General features: G+C 40.2%; 1 protein-coding gene across 1 annotated transcript; it reads left to right on the top strand.

Moving 5' to 3' along the window:
* The first annotated feature begins 523 nt into the window (after positions 1–523).
* LOC138953127 (uncharacterized) lies at positions 524–9,505 on the top strand. The gene is made up of 4 exons (XM_070324917.1): positions 524–658; positions 1,119–1,375; positions 4,764–4,937; positions 7,462–9,505. Exons 1-4 carry the CDS (start codon positions 603–605, stop codon positions 7,740–7,742), a joined length of 768 nt encoding a protein of 255 aa, XP_070181018.1. The 5' UTR covers positions 524–602; the 3' UTR covers positions 7,743–9,505.
* Positions 9,506–14,830: the final 5,325 nt, after the last annotated feature.

Below are 14,830 nucleotides of genomic sequence, written 5' to 3'. Positions count from 1 at the left end.
CTCAAGCAGCTATCCGTTAGAAGAACTACCAAGTTTCATTGACTTGCACCCAAAGAGTCAAGAACTGCGATTTTTTTACGATTTCGTAATTTCGTACTCGGACCCGGCTGGTCTTGACCTATTTTTGGATCTAAATTTAGATCAGGTAGATCACCACATCATGCACAAAAAGACAGTCACTAGCAAACTATGTCAGACGTCATCATGAGTTTGTGTAAAACAAAATGGAGGCCGGAATCACTCAGTTGAATCGAACTCCGACCAAACACCACGTAATAACTAGGTTAATTTATGCACTCGCGTGAACAAGAAACTGTCGAGCTTCACAGATGTCGTCGTTGGGTAGTTTTGGGTTTGTTTTACTACCATAGGAGGATTTTTGAACTGTAAATGCACTCAGCTGCAACAAAAACGCAAAACGAAGGCTGTGAGCTGCACTGTGCCTTTAATATTAGACCCAATAAAGTGCACGTGATTGCACGCGAACATTGTAGTCTCTCGCAGAGGAAGAACACTAATTATTTTCTCTTATATCTCATCGTTTTTGACACATTGCTGCATTTTTCTGGCGACTGCGATTCACGCCACTTTTTCACAGTTTCATGAGAAGAATGATGGCAAGATGGCATCTTTGCTTTGTTCTTATTTTCTGCAATGGGTATGTATATGTGTTCATTACACCTTCGCTTGAGTGCCGTTTGAGCGCTTTGCCAAAAAGACTATGCATGCAAGTTATTCATGCATTTTGTTTTGGTTGTTGGATTCTTGTGTAAGTTCATTTGATAAGTTTTTGATAAATTGGTTTCTTGATACTGAACACCAATTCTTTTTTCGTTTTCTTTTCTGTCCTTTTGGTGTGTGTGTGACTTAAGTGTTATAGCTTCAATATTCACCCATACACTACTGCATTTACTAATAATTAATACATATCCAAACGCATTCAAAACTGCCTGTGTTGGTTGAAAATGTTGGTAAATTCCTACTTTATTTATTAAATTTGCATTATGAATTGTTCTTGGCACTGGGAGTTTTTGTTAGTGTGCAAGATTTACACAGTAAGACGGGTTTTGATATTAAAACAGGATATAACATTGGTCTGTTTCATCCACATTCGACAGAGCCCTTGCCTCTGCGCTTTGGACAAAGGACCACCGTTTTGATGACAGCTTGCCATCGCCATCCGCGCTGTCCGTTGACCACAGCGAGACTGTCCACGTTAAGGGACAGTGTGCCCTTCTCGCCAATTCCGATCATGGATTCCAAGGATTCTTCTACAATGAAGACACGAAAAACTGCACCTTGACGTCATCAGTGTATCTGACAAATACTCCATTGACGTCGTCTCCTGGATTTCGCTATTACAGATCGACGCCATGTAGGTATTCTTTTCTTCAGCAGAACAGTTCATTAGATTCAGTAAATGGTCATCATATGTTGTGTGGGTTTGGTTTTTGGCTCACGTAAGTGTAGCCTATGAGATGCTAACTTTTGTCTGTCTGTGCGTGTGTATGCGTGTATGTGTGTATGTGTGTGATAGAAACTTTAACATTTGACTGAACACCGAAATACTAATTTTACCTGGTTATTATCCAAGCAACAGCTTCAAAGTATTGAAGCAATGATCAACATTTCGTCGGCACGTATGTAGTTAAAGTGTGTATCCAAAGAAAACGGATGGTGGGGGGGTAAAAACAGGTGACTGGTTTGTGTCGTGTGTGGTATGTAGACCAGGTCAGGGGTCAAGGTTAAGTCAGATCGCGTGAAGGATTGTGGTATAGATACAGTTCTCACCCAGCTGCAGTTCGCCGATTCGGGGAAGACGATTTCACATTGTTCGGTTTCGTAGCCCCAGAAAAATAGATAAAGAAGATACCAAAGGAGATTTCCTACAGGTTGATCTGCACAGCGTGTTTCCAGTGTGTGCGCGAGGAAGCGCTGTCGAAAGCGCAGTGTCGATCTGGCAGTCGTGTCCCCGTAAGTAGGCTACAGACAGACAGATCTAGATCTAGTGTCTCCCACTCTTGCACCGTGTCACCTATGCTTACTGTGTGTGTGTATGTGTGACGGAGTGAATGAGTTTGTGTTACTGTTTGTCGATTTCTTACGGGAGCCTTGAAGGCTTCGCCTCTTGTTTTAAATATTAGTCGAAACAATTTTATAGTGTACACAAAATGTTATTTAAATCCACATAATGCAAGGTTAAAGAGGTGACTACGAGTACTCGGCAACCGGCGCCATTAGTTCATAGTTGCGACTTTATTGTCATGGTGTAATTATAAGTTTTCTTTGAAGTACAAGAGAGAAATACGTAGAGGTTACATGCCGAGTCTCAGTGATTATTAAAAATAATGGTGATTATTAAAAATAATGGTCGAAGTTAGCGGATCATGAAAAATGCGAGCTTCAGCGAGCTTTTTCATGACCGCGAACTGAGACCATTATTTTTAATAATCACTGAGACGAGGTGTGTAACCTCTTTATTCCCCCTTTCTTCAGTTATTCAAAGAAAACAGGAGTTTTTGTGCGAAAGTTTGATCGAATCCGAATCACTCAACCAGTCAACCTGCGCAGGCGATCGATTAATGCGCGGTTGTATAGTTCCGTGCAAATCATTCCATTCTGTTAACACTTCTTGTCAGTTTCCCTGTTTTAGACTAAAATCAAGTACACAGATAAGCTGTTATTCTGCTGTGGCGGTAAAGGCAGATATTGTGTGTTCTGTTTATGTTTTAGTATCGCTAAAGATAATGTTCTTTCGTCAAATGGGACTAGCAGACGAACTTTTGCACCCGTGTTCCAACGTTAATTACTGTATGAAGTTCAGTTTTTTTGGGAAAATAGTGTATGAAACCGCTTTATGTTGTTTAAATTGATGAGATGTGTGCATTTGGTTGCGTGTGATCTGTTTATAAAATGAAATATTGTTGAAAACTGACCGTCGGATTGCAGTCAGTGTTGTCGAAGAAACTGCGTTAAAAGAAGGGGAACTACTCTTGTCGGCAAGAGTATGAGTTACTTGCCTTGGGAATTTGCTTGTGATGAACGGTGTGTGCACAGCAGATCTAGATTCAGAAAACAACCGAACTCATGGATTTTATATGGAGATTCATGTGTTCAGGCCTGTAGTTGTTAGTTTAAATGCGGTATGTTTGTATTGTTTGCTCCAGAGATGTATATTTCGTACGTATAGAGCGTTCGGAACTTTTCAGTCGCAAAAGTAGTACCAAACAGAACAGCTTCTCAACCCATTGCACTATCGAGGATTCAGGCTGTTGCTGGCTCGTTATTTGTTTGGTTGCTGGGTCATTATCGAAAAATAACTAGCTCTACAAGTTTACAGAGGTAAAGAAGCAGAGGGGGGAATAAATTTAGAAAAACGTAGATTAGTGTACGCATGACAAATACTAACAGGTGTGCACCTTTTAAACCTATATATGTCTTGGCTGCGTTGTTTCCGCATCTGTATCCATACTCCCCAATGCAGCATATTGTTCATTTTGAAAACACGAATAGACATTTTGTAAGAAATGTAAATAAATAATCAACTATTTCAGATTTCTTCAGCTAACATGTTTTACCAAAGAGCACTAGCGAAGAATGTTCCTCATTGATAATAATGTAGTGGTATGACGTTTTTGAAACATAGACTGAGAAAACAACAAAAACGCATATTGATGGTGGGATAACATCGATAAGTATGGAAGGTTGGCTTCATGATTGTTAGAAACTTGTTAAATATGATACCATTACTGTACGATGAACACAAGACTCAAGATTCAAGATTTGTATTATACTAACTTACAAACAAGTCGCGTAAGGCGAAAATACAATATTTAGTCAAGTAGCTGTCGAACTCACAGAATGAAACTGAACGCAATGCCATTTTACTCGTAGCATCGTCAGGCCACCGCTCATGGCAAAGGCAGTGAAATTGACAAGAAGAGCGGGGTAGTAGTTGCGCTAAGAAGGATAGCACGCTTTTCTGTACCTCTCTTCGTTTTAACTTTCTGAGCGTGTTTTTAATCCAAACATATCATATCTATATGTTTTTGGAATCAGGAACCGACAAGGAATAAGATGAAAGTGTTTTTAAATTGATTTGGACAATTTAATTTTGATAATAATTTTTATATATTTAATTTTCAGAGCTTGTTTTTAATCCGAATATAACATATTTATATGTTTTTGGAATCAGCAAATGATGGAGAATAAGATAAACGTAAATTTGGATCGTTTTATAAATTTTTATATTTTTTTACAATTTTCCGATTTTTAATGACCAAAGTCATTAATTAATTTTTAAGCCACCAAGCTGAAATGCAATACCGAACCCCGGGCTTCGTCGAAGATTACTTGACCAAAATTTCAACCAATTTGGTTGAAAAATGAGGGCGTGACAGTGCCGCCTCAACTTTTACGAAAAGCCGGATATGACGTCATCAAAGACATTTATCAAAAAAATGAAAAATATGTTCGGGGATTTCATACCCAGGAACTCTCATATCAAATTTCATAAAGATCGGTCCAGTAGTTTAGTCTGAATCGCTCTACACACACACACACACACACACACGCACGCACACACGCACGCACATACACCACGACCCTCGTTTCGATTCCCCCTCGATGTTAAAATATTTAGTCAAAACTTGACTAAATATAATGTTTTTTGAGTCTGAACTTTCGAACGTTAGCGCTATAGCAGTCTATCTGCTTCTTGGAATTTTTCAACTAATATGTTTTTTGGTTGATCTTTTTTTCAGTCGCGTGTCCGTTAGACTACGTGTTGCACGAGCAATCCGGCACGTGTTTCAAGTTGCACAAGGTTCCTACAACGTGGACTATGGCAAGGGACGCATGTTCTGCTGTAAATGGACGTCTGGCAGTTCTGGACACGCAGGAGAAAGAGGACTTCTTCCTGGACTACCTTGACTCTGGTAAGATTTCTCTCCAGGGAAAGATGGCATTTTGGGGGTAAAATGTTGCGTTTTGAAGAAACTTCAGACTTACATTTTCGACACAGTTTTTTTAGTTTTAACAGGAGGCAGTTCCGGGAGAAGTTTTCTTTGAAGAAGAAAAAATACTAATATGAAAATTCATACTTCTTTTCTGGGAACGCAGTCGTATTTGTTTACCATTTTTGTTTGATTCAGAGTTTTAATTGGGACAAAGTTGCAACTGGAGACATTTTAAGTGTAGACAATAAGTACTGACAGCGGGTAAGTCAATGCAACAGTGCTGTGATGTGGTCGGAATTAACACGCAACACGACAAAAACCGTTTCTGTCTGCATGCTTGTTTTCCGAAGCATTTGGTCGAAAGGTCTGTCATGTCGGTCTTCATATCCGTATTCCAAAGCTATTGGTCGAATGGTCATCCATGTCTGCTTACATGTCTGTTCTCCAAAGTTGTTGGTCGAATGATCATCCATATCTGCTTACATGTCTGTTCTCCAAAGTTGTTGGTCGAATGATCATCCATATCTGCTTACATGTCTGTTCTCCAAAGCTATTGGTCGAATGGTCATCCATGTCTGCTTACATGTCTGTTCTCCAAAGCTATTGGTCGAATGGTCATCCATGTCTGCTTACATGTCTGTTCTCCAAAGCTATTGGTCGAATGGTCATCCATGTCTGCTTACATGTCTGTTCTCCAAAGCTATTGGTCGAATGGTCATCCATATCTGCTTACATGTCTGTTTTCCAAAGTTGTTGGTCGAATGGTCATCCATATCTGCTTACATGTCTGTTCTCCAAAGCTATTGGTCGAATGGTCATCCATGTCTGCTTACATGTCTGTTCTCCAAAGTTGTTGGTCGAATGATCATCCATATCTGCTTACATGTCTGTTCTCCAAAGCTATTGGTCGAATGGTCATCCATGTCTGCTTACATGTCTGTTTTCCAAAGTTGTTGGTCGAATGATCATCCATGTCTGCTTACATGTCTGTTCTCCAAAGCTATTGGTCGAATGGTCATCCATATCTGCTTACATGTCTGTTCTCCAAAGTTGTTGGTCGCACGGTCGTCTGATTCTGTCTGTATGTCACAGCACCACGCGTTTCAGAGACAGTTTTTATCCAAGTGCAGTGCGTGTCCTGGCTCCTTAAAGGCACAGTAAGCCTCCCGTAAACCATCACAGAGCTCCCCGAGCGTCTAAATACAGTACAAGCATACTTCCATTTGAACGCTCACCGAATGGGAACATCCTGGCTGCTTTCTGTCGAGCGTGAGACATTTTCAAAGAATTTATTTTCGTAGACTTGTTCGTTAACAACAACGGCGCCTCGTTTTTGCGCTAGACCTAACTTTTAAAATCTAAATAATAAATTGACAGCTTGTTAAACAAACATTCTTTAATCATAAAAGAATTCTTTTTTCATCAAGACAAGATCAGAACAATTCGAAGTTGTGAAAGTTTAAAAAAAAGAAAAGCCCGGAAGCAGGGTCACGCAAGGGTCGTAGCAGACGAAGGTTTATCAGTGCAAATCGCCGTTCCTCTCAACACAGTCAAAAGCCATCGCTAGAGTTCTTGTGAACCACAGCCGTTGTTTCGTGCATAAAAAACGTGCTATTGTAGATAAGCTCACATCGAGTCGCATTCATGACTAACTGACGACTGCATTGTGAAAAAGGAAAACTGGATCACACGGGTTCACGATGGCTCAGGGGTAAGATAAACCACGCAAAAATAAATTCTTTGAAAATTGTTCGCTCTTTACGGAGGGCACCTAGGATGTTCTCAATTGGTGAGTGTTTAAATGAAAGGGTGTTTGTACTGTGTGTAAAAGCCTGACCGTATCTGTGATGGTGTACGGGAGGCTTACTCTGCCTTTAAGTCCCCTAACTGCCGTTCTTAGTTAAAATTGAGCTTTTACTCAAGTGTAGTATTGTAATAAATGTTTTGGTTTTAAAATTATTAAGGATTTGTGATTTTAGTTATTGTCGTCATAACTGATGTCTGATACATATATAATTCTTACTGATACTTCTATACTGTTTATTTTACGCATATGTTAAGGAGGAGCATGCTTGTGCGTGTGTGCTGTTGTGGGTTTTGTGTGGGGAATGTATGCGGGCGTGCGTGAGCGTGTGTGTGACTGAGATTGCAAGCGATGTTTGGAAGGGCGTGTATGGATTGATTGATTGTACTCTGGCCAAAACATGTCCCTAGTGTACTGCACATGGTTGAAATAAAGTCTTATGTCTTATGTATTATGTCTTATATCTGTTTTCTGAAGTTATTGATAAAACAGTCATGCATGTCCGTCGGAAAATCAGCTTTCCAAAGTACTTGCACTGACTGACTTTTTTCTTCTTCTTTTTTTTCGTTCATGGGCTGAAACTCCCACGTTCACTCATGTTTTCGCACGAGTGGGTTTTTACGTGCATGGCCGTTTTTACCCCGCCATTCAGGCCGCTTTCGGGGGAACTGGCTGACCTTCATTTCACTTTCATTTCAGCCCCACCCGGCACCAATGGCTGGGGCTTCTATCTTGGTGCCCATCGTCCCTCCGACAAGTGGAACAAAGCCTGGACAACTCCGGGGGTACACGACCTTGAGTGGCTCAGCGGTCAACCTGTGGCCCTGCCTCCCAGCCACTGGGGAGATGGTGAACCTCAAAATATGAACACAAATGAAAACGTCCTTGTCATCTTTCGGAACGGAGAACATGTTTGGGGTTTTGGCGATTCCAGAGTTGATGCACCGTATTACTTTGTCTGCGAATTCGCTTTGTTTTAACAAGCTGGTTGGTTGTCATGGTTTTGTTTAAAGGCACACTCATGCTTCACGTAAACCATCAGTTTCGGGTCACAGACACTGTCAGGCTTTTACACACAGTACAAACACCCTTTCGTTTAAACACTCACTGTTTGAAAACATCCTAGGTGCCCTCCGTAAAGAGCGAGCATTTTTCTATTAATTATTTTTGCGTGGCCAGCCGGATTGTCTAGTGCGTTTGGCGTTAGAACTAACTTTTAAAATCTAAATAATAAATTGACAGCTTGTAACACAAACATTCTTTAATCATAAAAGATTTATTTTTTCCATCAAGATAAGATCAGTACAATTCGAAGTTTTAAAAGTTTAAAACAAGTCGCATAAGGCGAAATTACTACATTTAGTCAAGCTGTGGAACTCACAGAATGAAACTGAACGCACTGCATTTTTTCACAATGACCGTAGTCCGCCCCTTTCAATTGGCAGTGAAATTGACGAGCCTACACACACACATACACCACACCCTCGTCTCGATTCCCCCCTTTACGTTAAAACATTTAGTCAAAACTTGACTAAATGTAAAAAGGGAGCCCGTAAGCTGATCACGCAAGGTCGTATTTCCCCAAGCAGACGAATTTTCTGCATATCGCTTGCTTCTTTGAAGCCAACCACCGCCGATAAGTTCGTGTGACTCCCAGTCGTTTGTTGCATTTTAGGTTCAGAGGCACACGTATAACGTGCTATTGCAGATACAGCCAGTCGCATCAAAATCACAAACTGACAACGAAATTGTGAGAGAAAAAAATGAAAATGTGTGACACGGGTCTACGATGGCTCAGGGGTAAAATAAACGACGACATCTGGTGTGTGGTTTACGCAAGCTAAATAGCCATTTACACGAACTGTGTCATTTAATGCTGTTAAATGCTATTGCAAGTGTGTTCCAAAAGGTTAGAACTGCTTTTTTCCGTGAGAAGATTTAAATCGTTCAGTGTAGGCTCAAAGTACGTTGAACATTATACATTGACGTTGACGTTAACTTGTTCGATGCGATGATAAGCTTCAGTTTGATAGTTAAGAGTCGCATCGTGTTTGTATATATATATACTAACCCTGCCGTAAGGGATTCGATGGTGTGAGAACGGCACCTTGTTCTTTTGCTTACACAGAAATCAAAACAAAACAAAAATACAGTAAAGACGAAGAATCATCCGGAAGAACGTTTTGCTGACATAATTATCAACCGGTGTACTTGGATTTTACTTTCTGTTGACATTTGACTTTACCAGTGGACATTCTTGAGGAGAAAAATTCGCTGCACTGAGGTGATGGTTTTTTTTAGCCCATTCGACTAGTGCTGTTTTTGTGCTTGAATATTGTGTATGGCCTTTGTCTATAGTTGTTAAGAATCTTCAATTGGATAAAGTAAAACCACCGAAAAGTCTGTGACATTCCATTTGGTTGTAAGAGTTAATCGTTGTTGTTGTTGTGGTGGTTGTTATGAGTAGTGTTACCAGTCTTAGTACCATCACCAAACGCTCTTCTTGCTCTTCATGAAAGTACATGTATTTATAGCATGTGCCATTGTAAAGGAAACATTTTACTTTATTTTTGTTTTATTTCTTCTTTCTTTCCTTTTCTTTCTTCTTATTGTTCTTTATTTCTGTCTGTCTTTCTTTCTTTCATTCTTTTTTAGTTTATTTATTTCTTTAGACAGATGCATGTATCCCAGATGTATCCCAAAACTTGAATCGAAAGTCAGATTAATAAATTACCGAGAAACATTTGGCTTTGCTTGTCCCCCTTTATGTAATGTATAGCCTGTTTTGTGACATGAGTGTGTATATCTGTGTGTCTATAGAGACAGCGTATATTGTGTTTGTCATGTCGAAATCATTATCGCAGTAGCCTAGTGGATAAGGCATCGGCCTCCTAATCAGAAGGTCATGAGTTCAAATCCCGGCCGCGGCCGCCTGGTGGGTTACGCCGGGTGGAGATTTTTCCGATCTCCCAGGTCAGCTTATGTACAAATTTGCTACTGCCTTGTCCCCTTTAGTGTGTACACGCAAGTACAAGAACAAGTGCTCACGGAAAAGATCCTGTAATCCATGTCAGAATTCGGTGGGTTATAGAAACACGAAAATACCCAGCATGCCTCCCCCCGGAATCAGCGTATGCTGCCTGAATGGCGGGGTAAAATCGGTCATGCATGTACAAATCCACTCGTGCAAAAATATGAGTGAATGTGGGAGTTTAAGTCCATGAACAACAAGAGGCGAAGCCTTCAAGGCTCACGTAAGAAATCGACAAACAGTAACACAAACTCAATCACTCCGTCACACATACACACACACACACACACACACACAGTAAGCATAGGTGAAACTGTGCAAGAAAGCGAGACCCTGGATCTGCCAATTAGTCTCGGCCCGCTCACAATAACAATGACCGAGACTTTCAGTAATTCCTTTGCGTGACGTCTAACCCTCTTACGTCATAATGTGACGTCTTCAAATAGTTTCTATCACACACGTCAAACACTTTTGACCGAGACGTAATCTTCTTATGCGAGCTTTATCCATAGACTCGGAAATGTTAAAGTTTCTATCACACACACACGCACGCACGCACGCACGCACGCACAGACAGACAAAGTTTATCATCGCATACACTTACGTGAGCCAAAAACGAAGAAGAAAAAGAAGAAGAAATCTGTATCATCATTGTTCACCGAGGTTCGTCGTTTTTACATTTAGTCAAGTTTTGACTAAATGTTTTAACGTTGAGGGGGGAATCGAGACGAGGGTCGTGGTGTATGTGCGTGTGTGTGTCTGTGTGTGTGTGTGTCTGTGTGTGTGTGTGTGTGTGTGTGTGTGTGTGTGTGTAGAGCGATTCAGACTAAACTACTGGACCGATCTTTATGAAATTTGACATGAGAGTTCCTGGGTATGAAATCCCCGAGCGTTTTTTTCATTTTTTGATAAATGTCTTTGATGACGTCATATCCGGCTTTTCGTGAAAGTTGAGGCGGCACTGTCACGCCCTCATTTTTTAACCAAATTGGTTGAAATTTTGGTCAAGTAATCTTCGACGAAGCCCGGGCTTCGGTATTGCATTTCAGCTTGGTGGCTTAAAAATTAATTAATGACTTTGGTCATTAAAAATCTGAAAATTGTAAAAAAAAATAAAAATTTATAAAACGATCCAAATTTACGTTTATCGTATTCTCCATCATTTGCTGATTCCAAAAACATATAAATATGTTATATTCGGATTAAAAACAAGCTCTGAAAATTAAATATATAAAAATTATTATCAAAATTAAATTGTCGAAATCAATTTAAAAACACTTTCATCTTATTCCTTGTCGGTTCCTGATTCCAAAAACATATAGATATGATATGTTTGGATTAAAAACACGCTCAGAAAGTTAAAACAAAGAGAGGTACAGAAAAGCGTGCAATCCTTCTTAGCGCAACTACTACCCCGCTCTTCTTGTCAATTTCACTGCCTTCGCCATGAGCAGTGGACTGACGATGCTACGAGTATACGGTCTTGCTGAAAAATGGCATTGCGTTCAGTTTCATTCTGTGAGTTCGACAGCTACTTGACTAAATATTGTATTTTCGCCTTACGCGACTTTTAATTTAGTTACACAGACAAAATAAATCGGTGTAAACATCTGGGTAAAAGAAGAGCGATGTTATAAGATGTTTGGTGGCTTGTTGGTAGACCAGTTTTGTTACATTTAGTCAAGTTTTGACTAAATGTTTTAACATAGAGGGGGGAATCGAGACGAGGGTCGTGGTGTGTGTGTGTGTGTGTGTGTGTGTGTGTGTGTGTGTGTGTGTGTGTGTCTGTGTGTGTGTCTGTGTGTGTGTCTGTGTGTGTGTCTGTGTGTGTGTCTGTGTGTGTGTGTGTGTGTCTGTGTGTGTGTGTGTAGAGCGATTCAGACTAAACGACTGGGCCGATCTTTATCAAATTTGACATGAGAGTTCCTGGGTATGATATCCCCGGACGGTTTTTTTCTTGTTTTCGATAAATACCTTTGATGACGTCATATCCGTCTTTTTGTAAAAGTTGAGGCGGCACTGTCACACCCTTATTTTTCAATTAAATTGATTAAAAGTTTGGCAAAGCAATCTTCGACAAAGGCCGGGATTTGGTATTGCATTTCAGCTTGGTGGCTTAAAAACTAATTAGTGAGTTTGGTCATTAAAAATCGGAAACTTGTAATTAAAATTATTTTTTTATTAAACGATCCAAAAACAATTTAATCTTATTCTGCGTCATTTTCTGATTCCAAAAACATATACATATGTTATATTTGGATTAAAAACAATCTCTGAAAATTAAAAATATCAAAATTATGATCAAAATTAAATTTCCGAAATCGATTTAAAAACTATTTCATCTTATTCCTTGTCGGTTCCTGATTCCAAAAACATATAGATATGATATGTTTGGATTAAAAACACGCTCAGAAAGTTAAAACGAAGAGAGGTACAGTAAAGCGTGCTATGAAGCACAGCGCAACCGCTGCCGCGCCAAACAGGCTCGTCACTTTCACTGCCTTTTGCACTACTAGGGGCGGACTACGTTCAGTTTCATTCTGTGAGTTCCACAGCTTGACTAAATGTAGTAATTTCGCCGTACGCGACTTGTTGTTGATTATGTTCGCTTGGAAAACAACAACGCAAAGATCTATGCGAAATAAACGTACGTTTCAAATGTGTGTGCATCCGTATGTGTGTGGGTGCGCAGGACTGGACCAAGTTCGTTTGAGGGGGAGGGGGGTCCAACTGAAGGCAGGGGTCCAGGGGCCGATGAGGCCCCGGTGGGGTGCATGGGCAACGCCTCGCTGGGGTGCAGGGGCAACGCCCCGCTGGGGTGTCTGGGGGGCAAAGCCTCCCAGAAGCCGAGAAAATGTTGCATTTGTGAGGTCATTTTTATATTTAGTCAAGTTTTGACTAAATATTTTAACATCGAGGGGGAATCGAGACGAGGGTCGTGGTGTGTGTGTGTCTGTCTGTCTGTGCGTGTGTGTGTGTGTGTGTGTGTGTGTGTGTGTAGAGCGATTCAGACTAAACTACTGGACCGATCTTTATGAAATTTGACATGAGAGTTCCTGGGTATGAAATCCCCGAACGTTTTTTTCATTTTTTTGATAAATGTCTTTGATGACGTCATATCCGGCTTTTCGTGAAAGTTGAGGCGGCACTGTCACGCCCTCATTTTTCAACCAAATTGGTTGAAATTTTGGTCAAGTACTCTTCGACGAAGCCCGGGGTTCGGTATTGCATTTCAGCTTGGTGGCGTAAAAATTAATTAATGACTTTGGTCATTAAAAATCTGAAAATTGTAAAAAAAAATACAAATTTATAAAACGATCCAAATTTACGTTAGCTTATTCTCCATCATTTGCTGATTCCAAAAACATATAAATATGTTGTATTCGGATTAAAAACAAGCTCTGAAAATTAAATATATAAAAATTATTATCAAATTTTTTTTTTCGAAATCAATTTAAAAACACTTTCATCTTATTCCTTGTCGGTTCCTGATTCCAAAAATATATAGATATGATATGTTTGGATTAAAAACACGCTCAGAAAGTTAAAACGAAGAGAGGTACAGAAAAGCGTGCTATGCAGCATAGCGTAACCACTACCCCGCTCGCGCGCTCTTCTTGTCAATTTCACTGCCTATGCCGTGAGCGGTGGACCACGAGTATACGGTCTTGCTGCGTTGCATTGCGTTCAGTTTCATTCTGTGAGTTCGACAGCTACTTGACTAAATATTGTATTTTCGCCTTACGCGACTTGTTATATTTAGTCAAGTTTTGACTAAATATTTTAACATCGAGGGGGAATCGAAACGAGGGTCGTGGTGTATGTGCGTGCGTGCGTGTGTGCGTGCGTATGTGTGTAGAGCGATTCAGACTAAACTACTGGACCGATCTTTATGAAATTTGACATGAGAGTTCCTGGGTATGAAATCCCCGAACGTTTTTTTCATTTTTTTGATAAATGTCTTTGATGACGTCATATCCGGCTTTTCGTGAAAGTTGAGGCGGCACTGTCACGCTCTCATTTTTCAACCAAATTGGTTGAAATTTTGATCAAGTAGTCTTCGACGAAGCCCGGACTTCGGTATTGCATTTCAGCTTTGTGGCTTAAAAATTAATTAATGACTTTGGTCATTAAAAATCTGAAAATTGTAAACAAATTAATTTTTTTCTAAAACGATCCAAATTTACGTTCATCTTATTCTCCATCATTTGCTGATTCAAAAAACATATAAATATGTTATATTCGGATTAAAAACAAGCTCTGAAAATTAAGTATATAAAAATTATTATCAAAATTAAATTTTTGAAATCAATTTAAAAACACTTTCATCTTATTCCTTGTCGGTTCCTGATTCCAAAAACATATAGATATGATATGTTTGGATTAAAAACACGCTCAGAAAGTTTAAACAAAGAGAGGTACAGAAACGCGTGCTATCCTTCTCAGCGCAAGTACTACCCCGCTCTTCCTGTCAATTTCACTGCCTTTGCCGTGCGCGGTGGACTGACGATGCTACGAGTATACGGTCTTGCTGCGTTGCATTGCGCTCAGTTTCATTCTGTGAGTTCGACAGCTAGCTACTTGACTAAATGTTGTATTTTCGCCTTACGCGACTTGTTTGGTCTTTCCTTGCAACTGGGAATCAAAATTACACATTTTTAACAGTAACAAAATACTTCAGATATTCATTTACCATAGTGGTTCAGTGGAATAATCCCAAAGACATTTATGCCTCAGGGCCAGGGCCGGATCTGGGGGGGGGGGGGGGTTCCTGGCCCGGGGTTCCGGAACCCCCCCCCCCCCTCCCGGCCATCCAATGTACCTCTCAGAGAAAAATAAATGTGGACTTTGGACCCCTGCCTTCAGTTGGAACCCCCCCCCCCCCCCCTCAAACGAACTTGGTCCGGCCCTGTGCCTAGTAAATAAGTCTGACAGGACTCTTTACTTTGAATACTTAAATTCAAGCAAACAAGCAATGATACTATTAATACTAGTGATAAAGCGCTTTGAACTTCGGATAAGGCGCTATATAAATAA

Source organism: Littorina saxatilis, linkage group LG17 (assembly GCF_037325665.1).
Source record: "Littorina saxatilis isolate snail1 linkage group LG17, US_GU_Lsax_2.0, whole genome shotgun sequence".
NCBI classification, from domain to species: Eukaryota; Metazoa; Mollusca; class Gastropoda; order Littorinimorpha; family Littorinidae; genus Littorina; species Littorina saxatilis.
The sequence above is the reverse complement of the archived record's forward strand: the minus strand, read 5'-3'. Positions and strand labels throughout refer to the sequence as shown.

Coding starts and splice junctions, on each gene's coding strand:
- LOC138953127 (XM_070324917.1), top strand. CDS start 603: ATGAGAAGAATGATGGCAAGATGGCATCTTTGCTTTGTTCTTATTTTC. Junction 659..1,118: donor GTTCTTATTTTCTGCAATGG/GTATGTATATGT, acceptor CACATTCGACAG/AGCCCTTGCCTCTGCGCTTT. Junction 4,938..7,461: donor CCTGGACTACCTTGACTCTG/GTAAGATTTCTC, acceptor CTTTCATTTCAG/CCCCACCCGGCACCAATGGC.